At 39.7% G+C, this 15,378-nt stretch overlaps 1 protein-coding gene across 1 annotated transcript in view; it reads left to right on the forward strand.

The window, feature by feature from the left end:
- Window positions 1-14,835, forward strand: part of PHEX (phosphate regulating endopeptidase X-linked) — a 98,190-nt gene extending 83,355 nt beyond the window's left edge. Inside the window, exons 18-22 of the mRNA XM_059839895.1 lie at window positions 1,039-1,169; window positions 4,100-4,165; window positions 4,278-4,382; window positions 6,550-6,626; window positions 9,829-14,835. Coding sequence (XP_059695878.1) covers window positions 1,039-1,169; window positions 4,100-4,165; window positions 4,278-4,382; window positions 6,550-6,626; window positions 9,829-9,931 — 482 coding nt within the window. The 3' untranslated portion in view covers window positions 9,932-14,835. The remainder of the gene's footprint in view (window positions 1-1,038; window positions 1,170-4,099; window positions 4,166-4,277; window positions 4,383-6,549; window positions 6,627-9,828) is intronic.
- Window positions 14,836-15,378: the final 543 nt, after the last annotated feature.

The following is a 15,378-nucleotide window of genomic DNA, read 5'->3' on the forward strand; positions in this document are numbered from 1 at the left end:
ACTTTTCATTTCAGATTTGACATTTTTCAAAAGATAATTGCAAAAGTTTTAAAATACAATACTGGAACAAGAGTGGTATAGAAAAGGTGTTGCAAGATATTAAAATTAAATTAAAAAAAAAAAAAAGAGAGGAAAAAAAATATTCAGAAAATGTCAATGCAATTGTCCTGACAAACTGGGTGGAGTGGGGCACAGCCACTACCTATGTTTGGCTGTCTCAGCAAAGTGCTTTTAAAAATTGGGCTTCTGACAGAAATTTAGGGGAGAGAGGGGAGGAGAGAGATGCAGGCAGAAAGAAACTTAAGCCTCCTCCTCTAGGGAGTAATTTTGAGTTTGCTTATGTTGTGCAATATAGAACACCTTAAAAAAAACCCCAACAAACCCCAAAAATCCCCACTTATCCTGGTATCCTGTTTGCGCTGCTCTGCAGCACTTTGTGTCAGCAAACTCTCCTGAATGAAGACATTTTTCTTCATAAACTCCCACTTTGTGTAGGTGAGCACCTAATCTCCACCTTGTTTCCTGCCAGTCAGAAAGGAACCTGAAGTTTGATTTCCTCCTTGCCAGGGTCTTACTTTCCAAATACAGAAATAAATACATCTCTAGAGAATTTGTTACCTTGTGGAAATTTTAGAAGTTTGCATGAAATGGATTTGTTTCCTGATCAGGTGAAGAATTAATACTAAATCAGTTATCATCACATTATCAGAATGAAAGACACATGGTCTGAGGACGAAAAATGCAATTATACTTGCAAAAAAGCGAAGTGCCTCTTACACTATGTAATTATAAAATTTACAATAGAATTCATTAGTCTTTACTATATTTTTCTGCAAATGGAAACTATGACAATAAATAGAATGCCAGCTTTTCACTGCTTATTTGAGTGGGGCCAAGATTTTGCTCACTGCTCCCATCCATTTTGTACACACACTCACATAAGAGCATTCACCTCTCATTTCTGTGAAGGTGATAGATTCCTACACTGAAAAAGTTTTTTCCTGCAAAAACATTTGTTTTCTTTGTTTCCTTTTTGAGGTCGGAAATATGACAAAAATGGAAATTTAGACCCTTGGTGGACAACTGACTCTGAAGAAAAATTTAAAGAGAAAACAAAATGCATGATTAATCAATACAACAATTACTACTGGAAGCAAGCTGGCTTACATGTATGTAAACCACCAGTGACTGAAAACAGTGGTACATGAGGAGTTTGGGTCATTGTGCTCTTTTTCTTTTTTTTTAAGTTCTCTTTTTCTAAATCTCAAAGTATTAGAATATTAAACAACCAACTTCATTTCTCACAACAAATGATTTTTTGAGGTGAATAATTGTGTTAAAAATTGTCTGTCAGGTTTGATTAGTCCAGTCAAATACCACTACCCACACTGTGGTGACAGGGTTAAACCATTTCTCTCCATCACATCATTTTGGAATCAGAGGAAGAGGATGAAGTCACTCAGCAGGGCTGGTCTAATTATTGTGAGCATGTTAAATGTCTTCTGAAGATGAAGTCTGTAATGAAAACTGAGCAGTCACTCTTTTAGAAAGAATATAATAGCATGTTTTATAGATTCCTTTAACAATTCTGCCTGTTATTTATTGCAGCTATGAAATGGATGCATAAGCCCTACTTTATTTCAGATTCACCTCTTGCTATTTCTTCCATGTGTGCACACAGACCCCATTTGTATGTTTAATCAAGGGAATATGACAGCAGTAGCTCATAGAAAAGGATTGAGAAAGTGCAAGGGAATTGCTTCTGTTTTGTTGTCTATCAGAGTTATGGGCTTCCCTGAAGATGTGTGCATTCATATGTGTGTCCCAAATGAGAATAAACAGGATATGTCCCAGACCTTCAGAAATGAATAGCTGAAATTCCAGTGATGTTGTCTGGAACACGATTTTAATCTTAGTTTTCAGGATAAAACACATACTCCAGTCCCCAGTCAGTTCTTTCACCTCTACCTACATTTTACAAATACTAGTACATCTTTGCCTTTTAAGAATAGTGAGGCCCCATGAAATTCTTATCAACAATTCTAGCACTTTTCCCAGGCTTGTTTGTGCTGATCTCAGAGATAACAAAGCCATATTTTGGTCCAGTCTGAAGTCCGGCAACTCAGACTTGAAATACTTCATAATTATCTAATTTACAAATAAAAATTCTCACACTCATTCCTGAATATTTGTAGGACAAAAACTGTCATTACAAAAATGCCACTCAAAGAAGATCCTTAAAACCTTCCCCAAGGATGTGGCTGAGTTCTTCCCATGCCTCTGCCATTGGCTTGGCCATCCCCTTTAACTTTTGCACTGTCTCTTGAGATCAGGTAGGTCTGAATTTCCTCCCAGTGTAAATCCTGCCTTTGAAGTCCATGGGCTTACTAGAGAGATCCTGTTACCCACAGCCTTGTCATCCCATCCCTTCTATATTCACAGGATAACCAAAAGCACTTTTTAGATGACAGAAGTTTTCCAATTTTCTGACATATTTTACAGTTTTTGTATGAAGAGCTGTGCAAGCAAAGACCTTTTATTATTATCATTTGAACCTATCCTTTGCATCAATACTCTGCAGGCTTTTTACCTTGTTTGAGTATTTTTCATGGATTAAGAAACCTATTTATAATTCTTCCTTCTCATCTGGTATGCAATAAAAATGTGTCCAGAAAAGAAACCTGATGAAAGAAAAAGTGGATATAGAAATAGATTCAGAGTGCAATAATCACATAAAGTCATCTCATCAAATAAAGGACTTATCATGGTCTGTGATCCCTGCCACAAACTCTCTGTGCAGAGTAGTCTCAGATACCTGATCCCCAGCTGCCTGAGATCAGCAGAAAGAATTCTTCCACCTTTTAGCTGGCCTCTGGCCCTGTTAGGTTTCTCTTATCTTGTGCTCTAAGTCAGTCTCCCTCACAAGCTCAATGCAAGCAAAATGTGTGAGCAGGAAGGCCAGAGGAAAAGTCAGCTGTGTGCACGTCTGTTCCCTGGTGTCCCAGCACCTTTTGTCCTAAAAGCTTCTCTCTCACCTCCAGCTCCATCCTCCTGAGGGCAGGGGAGAGCTGGCAGGAGAGGGTTGCACTTTCCTCTACGGCTCCCATTTTTCCTGTAACGTTGTACCCAAGGCATCGAGGTGTCCCAGTCCAATCTGGGTGCTCATCTGCGCTGAGTGTGGGGCTGTGCACAAGTTTCTGGCCATTCCCTTGAATTTTCCCCTCATTTGCCATCCTGAAATGAGTCCTGATGCCAACCCCACTCTGGCATCCTGTGGCAGAGGAGAGCAGATGGCTGCAGCCAGCATTGACCTTCAGAGCCCTGCTCAAAACCGTGCTCAATTATCTTATTCAAGGCACAGGACAGAGTAGAACTGCTTAATTACAAATACAGTTGGTAACACAAGGACCTTAGTAGGCTGGGTGAGTAGAGATAATGCCTCTTCAGCAGAAATTAGGATTTCTTTGTAACGATATTGCACTTGGTAATGCCAGGAGACCAGTTTCCTCACAAAGTTTATATAGTGCAGTTTCCCACAACACATTCTTGTTGCTATTGCTCAAGCTCTTGGAATCAATACCCAGGACAAGCAACAGGAATATCCTTTGCAGATATTTTTAGAGCACTGAATATAATATCAATTTTGATTCTGACAGCTATTTTTAATTAAGCTTATTTATGTTATGACTTAGAAGTTATTTTCACATCCCAGCAGCATATTAAGAGTTATGAAAAGAAATAAATATAGCCTTTTAGATATAAGTTTAAGAGGCTTCTGGATGTCACATGTCACCATATATAAATAGTCCTTAGGGGAAAATTACTGACATTCAGCTCAAAGATCAGGGACTGGATTCTTAAGTGCATTCTATCTACTATATTTTGTGCTACAGAGATCTATGACCAGAGCCAGGATAATTCATCACAGAAAATAGTTTGCTGGCAGTATTCACATGGACACCCCATTTTCTTAGCCAAAGTTGGTTGAAATTGACTGAGATGTTCTTGCCTTGTTTTACTTTTCCCCCTCTTTTTGAAGTTGATCAAGTAGAAAGTTCAGAAACGGGTCATATGACTGATGTTCTTTCATTCTGCCAAGGTGAAAGGGAAGAGAACTTTGGCAGAGAACATTGCAGATAATGGAGGTTTGCGAGAAGCTTTCAGGGTAAGTTGATAGAAAATATCTGAAATTTCATGTTATTTAAAAAATAATAACAAAAAAAAGCTGTGGTTATCTTCACGTTGCTGAAAGGCACTTAGTATCTCTTTCTTATCAGGCATACAGGAAATGGATTACAGAAAAGAGGGGAGGAGAAGAAGAGCCTTTACTGCCAGGCCTTGAGTTCACACATAACCAGCTTTTCTTTCTGAGTTATGCCCATGTGAGTAGTACAAATGTGTTTCAAATCCCCATCTATTAACTTGAACAATGTGCAGTGCAGAGATGAGCTTGTTTGTTTTCAACAATCTGCATCACTCAAACACAGATTTTGAGAGTATAAGCAGAGACTTCTCCCACAATTATAATTTTTTTCTCTTTCTCTCTTTGCCCTCAACTACCCATGGTGCCAGAACTGCTGAAATGATTCTTGGTTTTGCACAGTGTTGTCACAGCAACTTTCTTTCTTTTTTCTACTTCCCTGCACTAAAAGGGTCTTCCAGCATGTATTGACTCCTCAGCCTCCTTCAATTTTAACTCACACCATTTGTTACTGTGCATGTTGTTCAAGGGAACCAAGCAGCAGTGAAGAAAGTCTTAGTTTCTTTTTTCCCATCTGTACACTAAATATGCTCTGACAAAACTTTGATAAGGCTGTGAGATTTTTAGAAAAAAACCATAGAGTGAGGGAGGATCAGAAATTATTTATTTGGGTAAACAAATTGGGGCAAACTCCCTACATGAAAAGTAAAAGGCTATAAAACTTTGCCACCACTTGAAGGAATGAATCATCCCAAACTGAAAAAACGGGAACCAATGCAACCAGTCCTGGCTGAAAATAATTTCTCTGTTGAGAGTCAGTGTAGCAGTCTGTGGGCCTATGGCTGTTTCATTTTGACTATACTGAACAAAGAAAATATTCCATTTTCATTGTTTATGCTGAATTAAGTTTCACCTCGTGTCAGTTTTTCTCCAAGAATCCACAAAAGTGTGAAATAGATTATAGAGAGTAGTATAGGTGTATCACTTGGTGAGAAATTTATGTTTTGGGATTTTTAGTATGTTGTGGATGGAAGCAAGCTGGAGGGCACAGGGTGTCCTCCTGGGTTTCTTCTTCATGCTTCTTCCTTCTTCTTCATGGGTTTGGGTGATGTTTTGTAATTGGGCAGAAATGTCCCCACTGGGGGCTCTGTGGGATCAGTTATTGGGTTAAAAGGGAAAATAATCCAGGTGTCAGTTCTTAATTGGATAGTTTAGTCTTAAAAGACCTTGTAACAAGAGATTGTTGGCCATTTTGTGCCTTCTAATGAAAAGCTGCTGAACTCACAGCAGTGAGACTGTTTTACTGATAAGAAATAATAAACACTTGAGTCCAAACATGAACTATTGTCTCAAGTGCCTTCAATCCAGACCCAGAGAAACCCACAACTGGGGCCCCCACACTGTAGGGAACATCTGGGGGTCTTACAGGACCACTGCAGAAATCATATGTCCAGTGGTCCCTCACAGGGAGGGCACATGCACAGTGAGAGCCGTGAATGCAAGGTACCCTCGAGCTCAGTCTATTTTCACAAAGTTCAAGTCACTCAACAGACTTTTATAAAATGTCAGGACTGTGTTCAGGTAGACAAAATTGCACTGAAGTCCACTGCAATCCTATGGGCAATCTGGTTTAAGGGGTTTTGTTGATAGGAACATTTAATGTAGAGACTTAGGTAAGGTAGGGGCAGTTTAAAGGAGATTTTTCATGCAATGGATACAGCGTAAGAGGGGTTATTCTGTTGTGCAAATATTCTATCTACCCTGTTTTTTGGTCAGTTATGATTGGATTAAGTATCTTATAAGGAACAGGGAAGTGGGGACTGCTGATGAAAAGTGGAAGATGTGTAATTTCAAGAGAAACTGACATTCCAACATGGCATAAATATATCAGGTAATATAGCAGCAGTTCTAGAGATGATAAGCATCATTATGTGTACCTTTTAAACACATTACATAGTTTTGAGACCAAGAAGTATGGTTGGTCTCAAATTATTAAGGTGTGAGATGCTACAGAACAAGTTGAAAGACAAGCTACCATTATAGAGAACTTCAAAAAAAGAACTAGTAAAGTGACTGTGATTTGATGATGTGAAAGAGTGTGTAGAGAAAAACAGTGGGTGGACACTGGATCCATCAGGGGATGTGAAAAACAAAGAAAACTGCAGATTGGCAAAGATGAAACAAAGTAGGAATTTATGGTGTCTTTCCATTTTATGTATTTTATAATTAACAGACATCTTAAGAACAGTGACATTACATTTTGCTGTGCATAAGAAGTCATCTCAGATAATGTGCCTGTTTCTCTTTTTTTTTTTTTTTTTAATTTTTTTTTTTTTTTATTTTATTAGGTAAGATGCAACTCCTTTAGACCGGAATCTGCAAGGGAGCAAATATATACTGGAGCTCACAGCCCTCCTCAGTTCAGGTAGGGCAAATATGGTATTTCTTCAGTGTACACACAGAATCAATCACTGCAGAACAGAAGTGCAGGAATATAGCATTTTAGGAGGGGTTTAAGAGCAAGCACAAAATTGGATTGTGCTCTTGGTTTAGAGGGAAATTGAGCTGCTTTTATTAGCTTATCTCTCACTATAATAAATGCTCTTCTGTAAAATTGAGGAGCTTGCATCTACCTTCAAAAGCATTTGAACCAGAACACACTCTGATCCCTGTGATGTCCTGTAATCATGGCCTGAGTATCTAAAATGCCTCATCTATCACTTTCTTTCCCTAAGCAATTCTAGTTTAGAAAACAGTGAATATAAGGAGGGGCCTCGCTTTAATCTGAGTTCATTAAAAGCTCCTAAATCTTGACCTTGAATTACATTGATAATGCAAAGCAAAACATGCCCTGTGAGTTCAGCTCAAGACCTGACTCTTCCAGTGGCCTTCAAGTGACACTTTGCTTGAAGGAGCTGTGGTAGTCCAGCCATAACAGAGAGAGTCTGTCCTTGCCAAAAGGCTCCTCCAGCCATGGATACTCATGAACTCCCTGCCATGGGAAGGGGGGAAGTTTTAGAGGCTAAATAGGAATTGGGAAGCCAGAGTTTATTTTTCTGCTTCTTCACCAAGAACATGTTGGTTTTGTTGGGATTCATGTTGGTTCCATTTACTTAACTAAGAATTCTGTGTTTGCCCTTGATCAAGTACTACATTACCTCTTTATTTGGACAAAGGATGTTATATCCACAACAAAATTCACACAATACAGTGGATTATTTGCCTTCTAGAGAATCTCACCACTTTCTGTTGACTAAAAGAGTGTTATACCAGTTAGTGGGGGTAAAAGTAGTGCAGTATGCAAATCTGTATGCCTTTTAACATTGAAAATACATCATGACAATGAGGACAGGAGCATCAGGCTGACCTTCAGCCTACAGAGATATTATTTTCATAATTCCTACCCATGTTAAGATTTTGGTAAAATAAAAATATCTGTTATATAAAATAAATATCTAAATATATAAATAACTATCTGTTGTCTTTTAAAATCCCCAGGTTTATTTACCTATATGTATATTTTTATTCTGAATTGTTTCATAGCTAGATTCCCATGCGATGGTGATACACATGGAACTCTAGGGATTGAGTATTTATTAGGAAAACTCCTGAAGCCATCAGGCTATGAAAAAAAATTTCAGAGTTTAGGTTAATTTGAGATCTAGAAAATATAGACAAAACCTTTTCTTAGTTTTTGTGTGAGATACTGAGAACTGGCTTCTGTTTCAGAGCTGGAGAAAAGCAGTGGTGCTTGTCTCCTTGCAAATCATGTCAGCTGGGCTAAAAAATTATCTTATCTATTACTCCCAACTTGGTTTCATTTATGTCCCAAGACCATTATAAGCATAACTGCAATACAGCTAGCTCAAACACTGACAGCTCTTTCTGTCCAAGAAGCTCAAAAAACCCTTTTAAAAGTAATCATAAAAGGTAACAGTAAAAATTATCGAAATTAACAACACGTCTTGTGCACAGGTGTATGCATCTGAACTACTCACACCAGTTTCTCTTCAAAGTCAAAAAGGAAATGTCATTTTAGAAGTTAATATATATATATAAATAATCTTTCAGCAGGTAATAAATTTAAATTACTTAGACTCTGCAAGCACATCTTTTTATTGATTACCAAGGGAGGCCAGTGTGACCTCCTCAAGGAAAGGTGTCTCTACTGTAATTCAATGGGATGAAATCCAGACACTCCACTCTGATTTCAGTTAATGTGTGGCAAAATCAAACCATGGGTAGAAAAGTGGCATGCATGCACATATAAAGATTTTTTCACTGGATGAATTCTGGGTTTACTTGTTTTTAATTGGCAGATTTTCAGTATGAGCATGTCTCTTTGCCATTTTTGAATGCCAATTTCGGATTGAAATCCCTGGCATGGCAGGCAGAACTCCCACCAACATCAGCAGTAGCTCTGCATGACCAACTCTTGCTGTTTCAGTCCCTGAATATGTATCTGCAATTTTTTTTTTTACAGTAAAGCTGCATATCTTATTTGAAGCCTAACCTAATTTGGTAAACTTTGCTACGAAACTGACCTTTAGGCATTTTTGTGCCAGATGACTGCAAATTTTCTTACTCGCAGAAAGTCTAATCAATGTAATAAGAATATTTTCTACCATGCTGAGCTACACTGAGAAACAAATTGTCTGCAATATAGAAAAATGCTTCCTCACTGCATAACAGAGCCAAGGTATACAATTACTATCACAGGAGATATTTTTTCTGCTTTTAACTCAGAAAACTCTTTAAAACCATTGCAGGTTTCAGGTTAGTAAATCCCAAGATGGTTGAAAGCATAGGAAAAACCAGCAAACAACACAATTGCAATCTAGAAAAGGTAAAATGATAGTTTCTGACTGCATCAAATAATGCAGACATGAAAGCAGGAGCCAAGGATGACTGCATGCAAAGACCAAGATCTTCCCTTTTGCCTAAAGATGCCAGTCTGGAATGCAGGGACATTGTCCAGCTTGTGTCAGGCAGAGGTGTGCTGCTCTTTCAGTATCACACCACCTGTGGTAGAAGCAAGAGAGCGTGGGAGCTGTTCAGGGCAGAAGGCTCAGAAATACATTTCCAAAATATCTGAGGGGTCAAGATGCTCACAGGCGCAAGGCTGAGCTGCCCAACAAGAGCTGTAAAGTCCCAGGGACCCAGAGTGTGTGGGTGTGGATGTGTGTGGGTGGGCAGAGCGTGCTGTTAGGAGAATCTGGAGCCTCATGAAACCACTGCCAGCACAACTCCAGTGTGTGCTTACATCTTCCTGCCTGCTGCACTGCAGCTGCCTGGCAGGGCTGGAAGAAGAATTCCACCGTGCACAGCTACTGCTGATCTCCCACCTGTGCTGCCAAGGGTTACATTAGAAAATTGTTCTAAAGGACACAGTGTCAGAAAATGAATTTGAGTTTCTAGCAAAGCAAGATGTTTCTCAAAGCATGAAACAATATTTGCTTCATATTAACTTTAACTGGGAGCCCTTCTCCTGAACCTTTTGGTTTTATTTGTGGAAAAAATATATGAAAGCCTGAAAATTCAGCCTGAAGTGAAAACACTGAAACACTTGCAGACCTGTAGTGTTTGACAAAAGGCAACCTGCACGTCAATCACCTTTCCCTTTGCAGAGTGATCGGAGCCATGAGCAACTTTGAGGAGTTCCGCGAGGCGTTCAATTGCGCGGCGAACACGATGATGAACCGCGGGGCGGAGTCCTGCCGGATCTGGTAGCTGCCAGCCCTGCCAGCCCTTCTCTCGGGGAGCCTGCCATGTGAACTGCTCACGCCCATTGCCAGTTTCAGAATGATGCTCTGAAATATGGAGAGGTGTTTCTTCGGATGCATCTTCCTCACCCATGTGGATGATCTGATCATTCCTTATTTAGAGCCTAGAAACATTCCTAATAGAAGAGCTTTTCCTAAAGTATAGTAATAAAAAGTAACTCCTTTTAACCATAAAACTACTCTGGCTCATCTGCAGTATCACTGCTGTTGATGGATAACTGCCATTATCATTTCTAATTCCTGATTTATAGTTGAGCAAGACATAAATGCTAAAATCCAGTTTTAATCTATTGCTCTGCAGGGGTTCTATGCAGAATGCTCCCACAGTAAAATTTATTCTTTCTGGATGAAGAAATTCATGAGACCTGCTATAAAGCCAGCTCTGATCTGCTGCGTGATACTGCATTTTCATAACTTAAGCTGCCACAGCCCAGCATGACATAAATGATGTTGCATGATGTAAAACACAAGACTTTATATAAGTTCAGTTTAATACGTCAGATTAGTGCCTCTGGTTTTGGAACAGTTTCAAGCTGACAAAGTACCTCGTGGTATTCATCTGTAGGACTAAAACATAAAGGATACTTGTCAGATCATGGCCTCTTCTAATTTTAGAACAGCTTATGATAAAAATCAATGTATGGTGAAAATCAGAGGCTCTCAGAGGGGATTCCCAGCACCACGATACTCATAAATATTGCAGCATTTTTTCTGGTTTACAGTGTAGGCAGTTTTTTCCCAGCACCTTGTGCTGAAGATAGCTTCATCTACATTTATTTTTTTGAGCCAGAAATACTATACCAGTTTTAAATGATGGATTTTATTGTTTCTGGGTCTTACATGGCATTTTAAGTAGTGTATGTGTTTGCCCTCATGTTCTGGATGGGGCAGGATGACTTGTGATTTTAAGGTAAGAGTTTGTGACAGAAAAACTGAGTGCCAGCATCATTTGACTTGTCTGGATAAAAAGAGCAATTGAGGAGTCGAGGCCTTAAAAATACAGTAAAAATATAGACCAGTTGAGTTTTCAGTTTGATTTTTAAGAATATTCATGAAAAGATATTTTATTACAGCAGAAAAACTTTAACACATAACTATTACTGGGGGGGATGAGATGAGGGGTGAGGGAATGCACACACAGCTCTGTTTTCCTATCAGAAAGGTACCTATATGAGTGGTATATATTTATACCTTGTGCATTATTTCATTTTTACATAGTTTAATTATTTCAAAAGGAGTTTCTTTAGACTGATTTAATTACTGCAAATCCATACAGTGTGTATATACATATATACAAAATATAATTTTTATATGCTTTTATTTTATTTTATCAGTTTAGAAACGTTAGTAAGAGAAACTTTTTTTTTACAAGGATTGGTCAACTACTGTTGGATAAGGAATTGGGTGGATGGTCCAGAGGGTGATGGTCAGTGACTCAGAATTCCAAGGGACATCAATGACAAGTAGTGCCCCTCAGGGGTTCATACTGGCACCAGTGCCATTTAATATATTCATTAATGACAGATACAGGGATCAAGTGCACCCTCAGCAAGTTTGCAGGTGACACCAAGCTGAGTGGAATGGTTGCCCCACCTGAAGGATGGGATGGCATTCAATGGGGCTTGGACAATGAGAAGTGGCTCATGGGAATCTCATGAGGTTAAACGAGACCAAGGGCAAAGGGCTGCACCCAGGTTTGGGCAACTCCTTGTATCAACAAAGCCTGGGGATGAACAGGTCAAGAGCAGCCCTGCCTAGAAGGACTGGGGGGTGCTGGTGGGTGAGAAGCTGGACATGACCCAGCAACAGGCCTTTGCAGCCCAGAAAACCAACAGTGTCCTGGGCTGGATCCAAAGCACTGAGGGCAGCAGGTCAAGGGAGGGGAGAGGAAGCCACCAAGATGATTAGGGCATGGAGCACCCCTCCTCTGAGGAAAGGTTGTGAGAATTGGGATTGGTCAGCCTGGAGAAGGGAAGGCTTCAGTGTGACCTTTTCAGCCTTCAGTATATGAAGGGAGTCTACAAGAAGGATGGAGAAGGACTTTTCACAAGAGCATGTAGTGACAGGACAAGGGGGAATGGCTGTAAACTGAGAGTAGTTTTGGATTAGGAGGAAGTTCTTTGCTGTGAGGGTGCTGAGGCACTGGAACAGACAGCTCAGAGAAGTTGTGGGTGCCTCATTCCTGGAAATGTTCAAGGCCATGTTGCATGGGGCCCTGAGCAACCTGGTGGAAGTGAAAGGAGGTGACCTTGCCCATGGCAGGGGGCTGGAATTAGATGATCTTTAAGGCCCCTTACAACCCAAATCATTCTATGAATCTATGATTGTCCAACAGTCAGGGTGGAGGAAGGTTTACTGAAGCTAACTAACTGAAACAAATTGGGTTATTTTCCTGTGTGTCTTTAGAAAGAAGGAGGTCATAATGGAAGTATAATTTATGGAAAAGGACAGGATCTCAAACTAGCTTCCAGAGTGAAGGAAGCAGACATTCCTCTCCTTAAGGCTACGTTGACACTTTTTAGAAATAAAATATTGTGATTTGGGACCAGAACATTCTTTTCTCTTTTTTTCCCGGAAAAAATTCAAAGATTTCTTAAGAGGAAAGCATTTTCCCTTCCTTCATTCCAGCTCAATTCCTGTGTTCCACAGCTTACAGTTTATCATTTGAATTGCCACTACTAAATTTTTTCCTGGAGGTATTTTTCCCATAAATAATGGTGGCAGTATTTTCATAGAGCTTTTCCTCAAACAAGAAGGTATGGGTCTTTAGCAAAGGGATACTTTTTGCTGCCTAATGGGAAAGTTCTTTAGTAAGCTGAGTATGTACTGGCTTCATTTCTGTGCTCATACAAGCACTGAAATGACTTGCTGTTGGCTGCTTTGGATCAACAGCACAAAGTTCAGGGTTGATGTCCCGGCCCAATTAAAGGTAGTACCAATATGGTTGTTGTCCTCAGAAAAATCAGGGCATCAACTCAGGCATTTATCTGAATTTTCTAAATTGCTGGAATATGCGAAGATGGTTTCACAACAGTCAACTCTGCCTTTTCTAATTTTATCTCTCAAATCAGAGATGTATTTGCAAGAATTCCTCTCTCATGTTATTTTCCAGTGGGACAGATTCTGTCATTTTGTGATTTATGAAGTTGTTTTTCTGTACTGGATTGGATTTTTTTCTAAAATGTTTGGTGTTTCTTGCCTTAAATGTCACTCTTCCTGCTCCTTGTTAGGCTCAGGTCTTTCATGTTTAATACCAAGGATTTCTGCACAGTAGTGTGTGTATTCCCAATGGCACAGGAACCACTGCAAACTCTTTCGTCCTTGCTAGGCCATCTCCTGCAGCAGGCAGGGAACAGGTCTGGGCTGAGGGGATAGTAGGGAGCTGGGTGTTTTGGGGGCAATGCACTAGGAGAGAGGATGAGGGCATGACCTGATTTTGTACCCTGATTTTGGCAGCTGAGAGGGTACCCACACACTGCTGGGGGAAAGCCACAAGTCCTTGCTGCTGACTGGTACGTTCATCAGTAGTATCCTAATTCAGGACATTCTTACTGTTGACTCAGGTTTTGAGTGTCTGGGGTTTAGGTCTTGCCTGTGTCCACACAAGGACCCTGGCCTGCCTCACCTTCTCCTTCTTACCTCAAACCAAAGAGTTGATCTTACAATTTACAGTTCACTTTGGATAAGCTGCTTAGGTACCATTTGGAAAGCAAAGCAGAAGGTAATTAAACAAGTTCTTAAAACTTCTGTCATCAAAGACAGCCAAGACATTAGTGGTGGTTTGTGAGGGCTCTGCCCATTGCCTCTGTTTTATCAGAGCACCTGGCTGTGCTTTGTTTCTGTATTTTGCCTCCTGGGTCTGTGCCAGCAGTGCCTTCCTGCATTGCTCTCAGGTTCACTTATTACATCTATGCAAAAAATCCTTCACAAAAAATATCCTTTTCCCAGAGCTTTAAAATTGTTATTTTGCTTAATTTTCAGTAATATTGGGAAATGTTTCTTCCTGTTGGCTCAGTAATCTACTTCTTCTTCAGTGATCAGGAGGGGAAGGGGCACCTATGAATGAAACATTTTTACCTTTGTAAATCTGAGGACATATTTTTCTACTGTGTAGACATAAAGAAACAACCTCTACTTCTGTCCCATATCTCCTTCTTCAGGTCATAAAAATATGGAAACCTATTCTCTTCTAGTTAATCTAGTCTAGATTTTTTTTTTTTTTGTTTTGTTTTGGTTTTTTGTGTGTGGGGTTTTTTTGGGGGGGGTTGTTTTGTTTTGTTTTGTTTTTGTTTAAGCCTGAAATGCTAAAGCACCAGTTTATACACTGTGAATATTTCTGCTGATCATATTGTAGAAGACTAAGCTCTCTGAAAAGGCGGCTGTGCTATTCACCTGTATAAACTGCTTAGGTACATGAATGATGTCCAAGCTGGGTCTGGACATTGAAGGACCAAAAAACTCAGCTGAATTATAAAACTCTGCCTCATGCCCTGTGCAGCTGGACTTCACTATTCTTTAGGTAGGAACATTATCATGTCACTAATTGGTTGAATAATTTATAAAATAATCAGGTGGGTCTGCATATAACTTTTCATTGAGTATTATTGAATTACAGACTTGGAAGTATATCCCATAACAATGTTATATGTATATATATATACACACATGTATCTGTCAGTGAAATGTTAAAAGCCTGACAGCTCAGGAGGCAGAACTATAGTGATTTAAAATGTCTTTTGTCTTTAAGTCTTTTTAATCTGATTTTTATTTACTGGTCAGTCTATTGTACATTTGAATTTTTCTACTTGCATAGTACATTCGTTGACTGTTTTAAAGACAATTGTGTTAGCAAATAAAGCTAAAGTGATGAAGAATTTTCCTATGCTTGCAGTATGGTAAAACCTACTTGGCTTGGCACTGTCCAACTCCACAATATTACTTCTATAATATATAGTTTTAATGAGATGTAATAAAGAGCATAATGGTGTGGCCCCAGGTTCTCAAGACTACTTTTACTGCTTGACAGGCTAAGAAGGACCTTTCTGTCAGAGAGTTGTGTAGGCATCATCAGCCAGAGTTTAGGGTCCACTTGCCCTCATTACCCTGCTGGAGGTAATTAAAATTAAGATCTGATGAGCTGTTGTGGATCAGGGCTGGATGCTGTAAAAGCTGCAGAAGGGCAGAGCTGTCTCAACCAAAAGCCACTGGAGCGCAAGAAAGAGTGAGAAAAGATCCACCTGCCTATCAGCCTCCCTCTTCCCCAAGTCCCTGCCTCTCTCAGCCCACTCCTTGCCGTGCAGCTGCTTTGAAGCATTTCCCAGAGGAGTTTTGGTAGGATAGTGCCTGTGCCATGCCTGTGCCAGCTCAGCACACAATGTACTTGATGAGCGTCAC

The sequence above is a fragment of the Haemorhous mexicanus genome, chromosome 2, assembly GCF_027477595.1.
Source record: "Haemorhous mexicanus isolate bHaeMex1 chromosome 2, bHaeMex1.pri, whole genome shotgun sequence".
Taxonomy (NCBI): domain Eukaryota; kingdom Metazoa; phylum Chordata; class Aves; order Passeriformes; family Fringillidae; genus Haemorhous; species Haemorhous mexicanus.